Source organism: Populus euphratica, unplaced genomic scaffold (genome assembly GCF_000495115.2).
Source record: "Populus euphratica unplaced genomic scaffold, PopEup_1.0 scaffold11.1, whole genome shotgun sequence".
NCBI classification, from domain to species: Eukaryota; Viridiplantae; Streptophyta; class Magnoliopsida; order Malpighiales; family Salicaceae; genus Populus; species Populus euphratica.
Genome location: NW_011499878.1, coordinates 1077976 through 1090297, shown reverse-complemented (window position 1 = coordinate 1090297; position 12322 = coordinate 1077976). Strand labels below are relative to the sequence as shown.

The window sequence follows — 12322 nt, the reverse complement described above, 5'->3', positions numbered from 1 at the left end:
TTTAGTTATATTTAATACAATTTTTTATATTTTAAAATTTATAAACCTAATATATATATTTTTTCAATCTAAGGCAAATTCAATCCCTAAAAAAAATTTCAAAAATTTATGTAAATCAATTTTTCTTTATAAAATAAGAATAGTTATCCTTTCAAATATTGAAAGGAGTGGATTTAGAGGTATTTAGAATTGCAATTGCTATTTTTAGTTTTTTATTTTATTTTTAAATTATTATTTTATTATTATTTTAACATACTAATATTAAAAATAAATATAAAAATATAAAAAATATCACCTTAATATATTTCTAAAACAAATACTTTATAAAACAATTTCTATCCTCCCATAATAACAATTCTTAAAGTGTTCCTTACCAACAACAGTGATGACCTTTAGTCCAAAAAATTGAAAGGTCCATTTTTCTAATTGAAACAATTAATGGCTTCTTACTCTCCACCGTTACCACAGGAGCCGGGTCACGGGTGGTCCCGAAGCTTCACCGGGAAAGCTGGCTCTGAACGACACAACCAGTACCCCCACCATCCTTCCTGAAATCCAGCGTTCTTGCCTTTTCACGTTGGTGTCCTTTCAAAAACCAGAAATGGATCAATCGTACAAGTTCAAAAGCATTCCATTTCAGTCCCCATAGTTTGTGTTTTAACAGTATTGAGCCTGATGTTTCTACAAAGTTCCGATTTGCCCCCCATCCGTTAGATGTCGAAAGGAACTTAACGGTGGGCCCATTTATTCTAATATTGAATTTTCATTTTTTTTCATGCTTTTCTTTTTTCTTCAACCAGATCCCCATAGATGTGATTATATCCAACAAAAAAGGCTGAAGAAATTATTAAAACAAAGTTTTAATTCAAAATGGGGGCTTATGTTAAATTTTGTGGTGGCCAAGGACCATATAGGAAAATTTTAAAAAAAGTTATATAAATCTGAAGGGCTGAGATATTATTTAGCATGTTCTTTTCATGGTATCATTGTCGCTTTTTCTGAAATGGACCGAATATTTCCAGTCTAACAACTTCTGTATACATATATTCTCGCCAAGATGGGTATTCTCGCTCAGATTCCGTTTTGTAAAGGCTGGCTTAATCTGTGCTCTTGTATTTTTATATTTTTTTTATTAATTTAGGTGCTTGTAGTAGTAGCTTATTCATATTTTAATTAATTTTATAAATTTTAAAATTAATAAATATATAAGTTTTTAGTAATCATTATATAAGCAATCACAAAATTAAAACATAAAATTATAAAAGAAACAAACTCTTAAATTATAAATTTTTATTATTAAACTACCTACTAGACTACTGTGCTTTTATATTATGATTCTTGTGTTGTTATAGATTGAATATATTGGTGTTGTTTTTTAAAGTTTTTTACTTAAAAATATATAAAAAAAATATTTTTTATTTAAAAAAAATTATTTTTAATATCATCATATCAAATAAAAAAATTAAAATAATAATCAAAACAAATTAAAAGAAAAACATAAAACACAATTCAACCACAAAAATAAACAGCTCTAGGACTAGTTGAATAATTGAGTTAGTTTAGCTATACTTTTTTCGTCATCTTTTTCCAAGAAATGGGCAGAACATGTTCACTCTGGTTGGAATCAGATGATTATTTCTCGCACCTGACCAAATCTGACATGGATCCAAATTTCAAAACGTGATGCAATCCATATCCTGAGATTACCTGATGAGAAGGGAAGGCTTCCTTGTTAAAGAGGACGAGGAAACGAATGCTTATGTCAACCATAATCACTGGACTCGATCCATACCTAACCCGGCGTGGTGAACTCCAAAACAACATTATTATTATTTATTTTTGTTAAATAAAACTGATGATGTTATAAAATTTAAAATGCACAAATAAAATGTCAGTTAGTATTTAAAATAGTGGCTAGTCGAAAAGGTATTTTAATTTATTTTCGATTCAAAGAACTCTACATTAATTTTAAAGATCTTGAATGCTTACAAAATATAGTCTCCATCGGAAGAATTTAAAAACTTAAAGTAATAAATTTAATATTATTATAAAAAATATATTAAATAACTTAAAGTAATAAATAACTTAAAAATTCTTAAATTTCAAGGATACAAATATTTGTTTCTAATTTTTAAATTTGTTAATGTCCATAAGTTCTTATATATTTATTTTGGAAACAAAAGAGTTTATGTCTTAAATGGTTCAGATGATATTTATATTTTTTTAAAACTTATCATTCTTGTGAAAATAAAGGGTGGAAAGTCTTCTAACTTCGATGACATTGATAAAATGTAAAAAGAAAAAAAAACTATTATATATCATTAACGAGACAACAAATATAAAAGATTCCTTGAAAGACCTTATACACACTTATATGTACAGAGAAATTATTATTTTGATGTGTACAACTATTCTAAATTGAGAGATATGATAATTTATCATGTATTTGATATTTTTTGTAGGAGATAATTTAATATCAAGTATAAAACCTTAGAATTGATTGATGATGTCTAAGTATTTTGGGAATTACATGCTTATTATATCCATATTGTTTTTACTTGGTTTATTGTCAAATCCAAACACTTGAGACTTAATTGTTCATCAAGTTCAGACACCTTGAGTCTAATATAAATGTCATATTTATATTATTTTTGGATTTGACTAATGGCCAAGCCAACACTACTTTGAACCTCATTGCTCGTAGAATCCAAGTATCTTGAGTCTAGTATGTTTGTCAAATCTATGTTATTTTAGACTAATTGACTAGTAGTGGCGAAGCCAAAAAAATTTAAACGAAGGGGCAAATTATAAATACTTGATATCATATATTGTATAAACATGTGTTATGTATAAAGAAATCAATTTGAAATACATGTACTAACCCGGGTTAAGCAAAATTAATTTAAGAATACTTTTAAAATGAAAAACTTGCATTATAATTATTTTTTTCAAGTTTTTATTTTTTAAAATTGCTTAGTAATGACTTCATTATTAATTTCATTAAAGATATTCTTTCTCAATATATACAATGAAACTTTCATCATCTATTTCTAAATCTTTTAGGGACTAATAAAATTATTAACAACAATTCTTTGTTAATTTGTTATTTTATACAAGTGAGTTAAATATAAATATTAATATATTTTTAAAAAAATTTATTCTATCCCTAATTTTTTTAGTTGTTCAATACTTCATTTTTAATCACTGGTACATTAATCACTATCATTTTTCATATGAAATTTATAACAAAATATATATTAATTCATCAAAACTTATTTCAAATCATATTCATATGCATATAATATTATATATACACATATTAATTTAACAAATTCATAAATTATCATATTATTAAGAAATAAAACTAAAATTAAATAATAACATAAATAGAAAAAATAAAGAAAATTTACCTAAAACATTAAGTATAAAGCATAAAAGGTTATTTAACTAATTAATAGTTTAAAATTTCAAAAAATATTATATATATAAAAAAAGAGATAGGACCAATAATTCAATAAAAACAACTTGTTAAATTATTATATTAAAATTTTAATATAAAAAATATTTTTTAAAAAAAAAAGATTAAGGAGGTTGTCCCTTTAATCTCCATTGTGGCTCTTCCACTTCTACTGTTGGATGACACGTCTACACGCATTAAACTTGATTATCCACCAAATCCAAGCACCTTAAATTTGATTGGAATTTAATTTATTCTCAAGTTTAAATAGCTTAAATTTGACATATTTAGAATCATGCTGTTCTAAATTTAAAAATAACAATATATATATATATATATATATATATATCTTAAACTTAGTTAATTGCAAAGTTGAAGTTTCTTGTATAAAAAAAATAAAACTTTATTAAAATATTCTTTGAAAATAAACCTTACTTGACTTTATCTGTATTCTATACCAGTTTGTTTAGGTCAAACTCTAAACTTGCTCCATATAAAACCCGGGATCGACAAGTCACCGGGTCGTCTGATCAACATGGATGAGTTTTATGCCACGGCCTCAACACCACTATCCAGGTGAAGTTTTTTTCCACAATTTTAATGGATTAGGGAATGTTACGGGAATGAAGCAAAATAATAAAGTTTTACAGAGTGCACCAAGGAGATTGCGCATTACTGGACACAATCAGACCATCACTTTTGCTTCTACTCGACACCCTCACCCTTATCCGATCACTATCATCTTCGCTGTTATTCTCGTTCATACCATGTTTATCTTCTCCTCCTTGTTCTAGCCAAGTTCCCTTCTACAGCGCCCTAATCTCAAATATTGACACTTGATAACACAAACCTAAAAGGGACGACTTCTCTTTCTTTAACTGTCACTTCCCTTACTTCTTAGAGACAAAAGACAAATTTGTCGGTTCATTCTTCTTTGATCTTTTCAGGGCTCGGTACTACGTTGGCAAGATTCACTCATGTTCCATTCCAGAGAAAAAGGTTCTGAAAATCTCATTCATGTTCACGTAATGCTGTGCTTTTGCAAGCATAAAAGACAGAAACAAAACCCATGATGATTATACCACAGAGAGAGAAGGCAATATACAAGAAGACCAACTCAAACCCAGATAATAAAAATAAAAAACTCCTTGATTGAAAGACATATGATCAAAATTACAAAGCATGAGGCCTTGTTCTTGATGACTGAAATGAAAATTTAGCCCTACCATAAGGGCCTAGATCTCTTAGAGCTTATACTGGTTGGGAGGCTGATCTGTGGAACAGTGAAGACATCATCTGCCAACCTTCTGTCAGCTTTCATGTTTGTGGTCTCTTTTATCTCCTTGAACCCACTTTGCCCTACCACCTGTGGAAAATAGTACTGTCGAGATGTGAATGGAGTAGATGGTGCTTGAGGGACCCAAAGGCCCAAACTTTCTGGTGAGAAAGAACTCATGTTGCTCTCAAGATCATGAGTATCCATAAACGGCAATAGAACATCATCAATCTACAAAACACAGAAATTTCTCTAAAATTTGAGGCAAGATATCAAAGTAAGCAACTTTCCCCGTTCGGTACTAAAAAGGAAAATTATAATTAGTAGATGATTGACCAAGAAAGAAAGAATCAAATGCAGACCTTACAGAAACCAAAGGGAGTAGTAGAGGAATCAAGAAAGTCTTCAACATGCCAGCCAGGAAGAGTCTCCATCAAGTACTCTGATATAGTACTAGTTGTTGTTGAACCAAACCCTTCATTTGTTACCAAATTATACCCACCCTTGTTTGCTACTGTGTTTGTAGATAAGGTACTGGGAACTGTAGGTGGATTGGAATTCACTGGAGCATCAAACACAGGTTTCTTGATTGATTGCTGTTGCTGCTGCTGTTGAGATTTTGAATCAGGAACGAGATGACCACCACTGTTGGTAACAGAGGAAGAAGATATATAAACAGCAGATGTAGCAGAGAGCTTGACTCCTGTGAGAAGAAACCTGTTGTGCTTCTGGGTATGCTCGTTCGCTGTGTGTATTGGACCATCACAGTCTCTGCATAAAATCGCCCTGTCTTGTTGACAGAACAAGAAAGCCCGTTTCTCCTACAAAGTAAACAAGAAACTAATCATCAACCCCCATGATTTATCAAGAAATGATTAATCAAGGAGCCAAATTAACAGGGAAAAACACCTGGCAGATATCACAGATGGGGAAGTTTTTTGAGGAAGGATGGAGAAGGGAAAAACGCTGGTGCTTTGAAGCAAGCTTGTTGGCATGGTGAACACGGTGGTCACAGGTGTCGCAAAGAGCGGCCTCGTCAGCGGTGCAAAACACCGATGCCTCTTCTGTGTTACACACATCGCACTGGATCTTCATCGTGTATTGCCTCTGTGTTCAGATTAAGCCAAGTAATCTCTGCATCTACTGGGAGAGAAGACTGATGGTAAGGAGATTATGCTTTCTTTGGCTAAAAATCATGCCTGGGTACTGTACTTTGTATATTTATAGACAACATTATTTTTTAAATTCAATTAGTGTTTGGTTATAATCTTGTAATATATTAAAAAAACAACAATAGAGATAAAAACATGGTAAAAGCAAAAACATAAATATTATGTATCTTTTTACTCCTTTTCTATATAATACACACACACACTACATATATTTCATTAATTAAAAGTCCCCTCACCCAACTTTGTTGCAGGATAAAAGGCCAAACGAAACAAATGATTCGGTTGTTTATCTATTTATTTATTCAATGGGAATCTATTGGGCTGCGAATTATACAATAGAAAAGGCTTTTTTTTTTCTGATTTTAGTTTAACCTGAAACCTCCAAATAAATAAAATAACTTGTCCAAGTCTTAGTAGCATTTAGTGTGACATACAAATATCATGTGTTATTCCAAGGATAAAAACCTTTGAACTTATTTCAACTAAAATAAGGGTTTTATTTTAGGATAAAATAATGTAATATTGAGGATCAAAAACTTATAATAATTATGCATATGTATATTATATAAATAAAAGATAAGTACAAGAACTCTTTTGATCTGGATTTTATTTTTTCTCTATACTTTTTATAAATTATAATGTTCATCTGGTAGTTTACATGATCAGTAATAGTTTATATCCTCAATATTATATTTTATTTGATTTTTTTTGTTTGACTCTGAATATAAAATGTAATTTATAAAATATAAAGGGAAAAAAACTTTTTGTAATTATCCTTGTGTATAAATCTTATATCTCAATGTATTTAAATTTATAATTACTCATACCTCAAGTTTCAAAGCCACGCATATATAAAAATACATTATAGTTTTTGTTAGTTTGAAGAGGTGCATGTTCGTCTGGGTTGCTAGGGGTTAATTAAAAAAATTCTTATGACGCACAAAGAGTAACCACTGACATCTTATTAACCGCTTCATTTCCTCCGACGCACAAAGAGTAACCACTGACATCTTATTAACCGCTTCATTTAATACACTCCAAAGAAATAGATAATATAAAAAATTATGATTCATTAAAAAGTGGTAAAAATATCTTTATTTGTAACTTATCTATCCTTGTTCTATATGTTTTTCACTTCTTTTAAGTTAATCAACAAAATAACTAATTAAACGATATTATCGACAACAAAAATATTATGATGCTCGGTAACTAGTGTTGTTCTATTAATTATTTCATGAATCTATTATAAAAAAATATAAATATAAAAGAAAATTATAGATAAAAATATTTTTATTAATTCATAATTTTTATTTTATTTTTTATGTCTATCATTTTTATTTTTTCAAGGGAGTCAAAAAAGTAAATATGCCACTGGTTAGAGCACCATAAAAAACTGCATAGAATTTCTCATTAATTTTTATTCTCATTTAAGATTTTTTGGCCCGGATAAATTCTAGAGCCTAAGGATTGTTCTGTAGGTTTGGCTGTCACTTCTATCTAAACTATACAGCGTACCGTAGTGCTAGGCCCACGAACAGTACCGAGGAGGCCATGAGAATCTCATGGGACCACGCTGCGCCTCTGCCGAGCTGTTCTTTGGGTTTTGGTTAGCTGCGGAATCAAACCCTGAACTCGTCTATTCCCCCGGGGGACAGTGACTGCCCGTGTAACATGTGTCTGAACTTTTGTAGAAGTTAAGGAAAAAAAGTGCTAAATTGAGGATTTTGACAACAGAGAGATGTCATGTTGCCAACAAGCATTACCTTGAACTTACCGTCGACTGACTATTAGATGTCAACAAAGGGGTTTAATTTTAATGAATTAATGTGACTTTTATTGTATTAATACCTCTTCCTTAAAATTCCTTAATTTTTTTTTTACTTTTTATTATATTAAAAAGTGATGATGAGCGTTTTTCAATTTTGAATTTTAAGAATAAAGTAGAAAGGATATCACATGTCGATGTCAGTGGTATGCTTTATTAGCATGATTTCTGAGTTTAATGCTCTGACGATGACTGGGAATTTGGTGTGCTGCATATAGTGAACTGTACATGATATTTATATTTATATTTTTGTATTTTTTAACAATACAAAAATTCATTTTTGTTATCTTCAAAGACGTTCTGGTTGGTAAAATTCAAAAAATAACTTTTATGTTCAATGAAGGAATTTTTATCTTGCTAGAAGGTTTTGTCCAGCTCTTTATAAAAATTAATTTGAGTTAATATAAAAATAAAATTAATTATTATTATAATTTTAAAATTTAATTAAAAAATTAATTAGAGACAATATATAAATCATGAGACAAGTTAATCATTCATCAAAATCAATACAAAGATAATATTGATTATTGTTAAAGTTTAAAATACAACTTAAAAGTCGATCATGAATAAAATGTAACTTATAAGTTGGGTTAATTATTAATCCAAATAAATATAAAGATAAAATAATTACAATTATAGTTTTAAAACTCAATTACAAGATTAATTTAGAATAGGGTTTAGGTTATGGAAAGTCAGGTTGATTATTAATTTTAATCAATATAAAAATAAAAATAATTATTATTATAAATTTAAAACACAATTTAAAAGTTAACCCAAAACATGATTTTGACCACAAGTCGGGAAAGTTAATCCGAGTTTACTTAAAAAAAAAATTAAAGCAATTTTATATTAATAAAAAAATTAAAATAAGTGAATTATTTTTTTATTCATGTTTTATTTTGGATCACAAGTTAACTTAAATTTTTAATAATATCAGATTGAATAAATACTTCATTTATATTTTTTTAAATTGAAATTGATTCCACACCAAATCAATCATATCCCATTTAGGATGTATCCAATATAAAATAAAACAAATTATCTATTCCAGGCTAATGCTTGTGACATGCACAATCCAACCCAATCCGAAGAAAAAGGCTCTTAATTATGCTGTAACTTGAAACTATGCTGGTTTTATTTGATTTAAGGGCAACCCTCGTGCTTGAACACCGATTCTCGTATTGGTATCCAAAGTATCAATTGTCTTCTCAACCAGATCCATACAAGTAGTAGACGTTCCCTAATCAAGTCCCCTCGTCCTTGTTCCTTTATGCTTTTCGTACGAATTGTGCATAAATGCAATAAATTGATATAATTTTTAGGAAATCTAACATTTTCAAATAAAATAATTTTTTTAAAAAAATAAACAATTGAGAAATATATAATATATTGGTGATTATCTAAGAAATTTGATGCCTTGGGAACTAAATTTCGACTGGCCAACTCGCAAGGTCTGCCCTTGATTTATCAACTTTGACTCCCTTTATTAGGTATTTTTAAAAAAAAGAAAAGGCCTCTTTTTTAACAGAAAAAAAAATTTGTATAATCCAACCAAGCTACATTCTTCTGGTTTAATCTTCCCACGCTGTTATGCAACAAGAACACTAGGTCGTGGTAAAAAATATAAAGAGTTAGGTCTAGTAGCTATCTTTCCTGCTCTGAGAAATACCCGAAGAAGGAAAGAAAAGTTAAGATACTCAAACTAGAACTATTAATATTTATTCAATAAAAAAGAGATCAACATAAAAAAATTGAGAAAATCACATATTATCCTACCAAAACTAATAAAAATATTAATTATTTTATTTTATGTTTTTTTTTACCTGTCCTGTTAAATAAATATGTAGAGATAGAACAGCACCCATATCCTTAAATTAACCAACTTCGAGAGGAAAAAATCACTACCAACAAATTACTGGTCACACGGTTAATCAAACATGCAGCTAGCCTAGATGCTGTCGGGCTCTACTGAAGGTTCAATTATTGTCGAATATTTCTGGGATGGAAAGGCTCCTGTAAAGACAACTTGACCCCTCTTGGAAAGATCAAAACTCAGTCATCCCATCCCCGATTGGGGGCTATGGGACCTCTCCCTGTGCTGTTATCGGGGAGCATGGGATGCCTTTAAAGTTGTGCATTAATGAATTCAAGCAATTCTCGGCACTAAAATAAGCAGAGGAATCGTGAGAGGAAGAGTCTCGACTGTATTTTCAGAGCTCGGATACTTGCCTCGCAATGGAGAGTAGGTGTCAGCTAATGGGCATCCAGTCCTGTTGGAGGAGCGCTAGTCGGGCTTCGTTTTTTAAACTCGATACTTATAATTATTCTAGCCTATAGTACATCGACACACTTCCATATTATTGAGAGGGCACATGGCACATGTACACGAGAGGGGAGGATCAATCAACGACCTCCTACGTGCCTGCTTTGACGGGAAGCATTTGGAACAATATGCGAACACGTGGAGGTAATCATGCATTCAATGGCTAGGAAACCGACCCTGCTTTCGACACTTTCAAGATGGGGCTCGCTTTTTTTTGGATCAATTTGTATACAAGAAAAAAAAAATCTGAATGCGAGGATGACCCAGATGTTTTTATAAACATGTATTTGGTATTTTACAGTAATTTTATGGTAAAATTATTCAAAGATGTATATAATTTTTTTCATCAAATATATTTTAAAAATTATTTTTAAATGTGAGTCCAAATACTTCACCAAACAAGGTATAAATCTCACTATTATTAAGTTATAAGTTCGAACCCTTAGCAATAACATCTTGAGTATTAAAAACATTTATCATTTCAGTATTCCAAGCTCTTCCATGATCAAGATTAATTTAAATGCATCATGATTTTGATTTGTTTGAAAGTGTAGTTATATTTATTTTTAAAATATTTTTTACATTGGAATACATCAAAATGATATTTTTTTTATTTTTTAAAAATAATTTTTACGATTAACATATCAAAATAATTCAAAACATATAAAAAATTAATTTTTAACAAAAAAATTTGAATTTTTTAGAGACACGGTTTACACCGTGTTCCCAACCATTTTAAAAATTACTTTTAAACCATGTTTTAGACATTGGTAAAGTTATTCAAAGATACATATATATAAAAAAAAAATTTATCAAATACATTTTGAAAATTACTTTTAAACGATACTCTGAATACTTCACCGGACAAGATATAAATCTCACTATTATTGAGTTATAAATTCGAACCCTTAACAATAACATCCTGAGTATTAAAAACATTTATCATTTCAATGTTCCAAGCTCTTACATGATCAAGATTAATTTAAATGCATCATGTTTTTTATTTGTTTGGGAGTGTAGTTATGATTGTTTTTCAAAATATTTTTTATATCAAAACATATTAAAATGATATTTTTTTATTCTTTAAAAATAATTTTTGAAATTAACATATTAAAACAATTTAAAACATACAAAAAAATTATGTTTTAATAAAAAATTAATTTTTTTGGGAATACAGTTTGCACCGTGTTGCTAAACATTCTATTATAACAACTAGTTATTTGACTCATAAATTGTTCTCTCTCTCTCTCTCTCTCTCGCGTGTGTGTATGTGTGTGTGTGTTTAAGTTTTTTCAATGCATTTCAATAGTTAAAAAATTACAAGTGTAAATAAAAAAAAATTACATATATGTGTAATCAAATAAATTGAGAAATATTTATGTTAATAAATAAATAAATAAGCTATTAATGATAATTAAAAATAAAACTGAAAAAATCAAGAGACATGTGTAGATTAATTCATTTATTCTCTCAATATAGGATATTTACCATATTATGTTTGCTATATTTTGTTTATTCAAATATGTTTTTTATTTAATCAAATATAGTAGAAATAGACACACATTATATTTTTATCTTAAAACATAAGTTCATCTATACAAAAGATAAAAAAAAAATTATAGATGAATCAAAAAAATCTCATAAAAAATTAAATACACACAAAGTAATTTTAAAAAATCTTTATTAAAAATTTAAATAATAAAATAAAAATCAAAAATGAGCTATATCAGTTGAAATACAAATTTAAAAATTATTTTACAAAAAGACGTAAAAAAGGTATCAATAAAAAAAGAAAAATTAAAAAAAAGAAATAATAATTCAAGAATTGTTATTTAACTTATCAAACTTGTGATTCGAGTAATGAACTCAACCAAATAAAATAATTTTTTATCTTAAATGCACAATAACATGTATATTTTAAGAAAAGGGGCTAAAAAAGAGCAGATGTGTGTTGGGCCATTGGCTTGTCTATGTGGGTGGGCCTTCAAACCCTAACCAGCACGTCTAAACTTGTTTTTTATTTTTTAATATTTTAAAGGTCCACCTCTATTTATTATAGGGCAAAAAATATACAGGTGACACGTCGTTTGCAAAGGGAAAAATGTGCTGTTTGTAAGTTTGGATTTTAATCACCATTATGGTGTCAAGAAGATCAGGATAATGATTCTGTTATTCAAAAAACCTTGATTTTCAAGTTATTACAACCCAAAAACACCTTACTAATACTCTTGAAACACACACAAACCAATTCATCAACTCAAAATAGAAA

The 12322-nt window shown here is 28.9% G+C and overlaps 1 protein-coding gene across 1 annotated transcript; it reads right to left on the bottom strand.

Annotated features, from left to right (window-relative positions):
* Positions 1–4457: 4457 nt before the first annotated feature.
* Positions 4458–5939, bottom strand: LOC105128817 (B-box zinc finger protein 21-like). The gene is made up of 3 exons (XM_011030645.1): positions 5643–5939; positions 5096–5554; positions 4458–4964 (listed from the first exon to the last, which is right to left on the bottom strand). The coding sequence occupies exons 1-3, from the start codon at positions 5826–5828 to the stop codon at positions 4680–4682; spliced, it is 930 nt and encodes a 309-aa protein (XP_011028947.1). The 5' UTR covers positions 5829–5939; the 3' UTR covers positions 4458–4679.
* Between the last annotated feature and the right edge of the window lie 6383 nt (positions 5940–12322).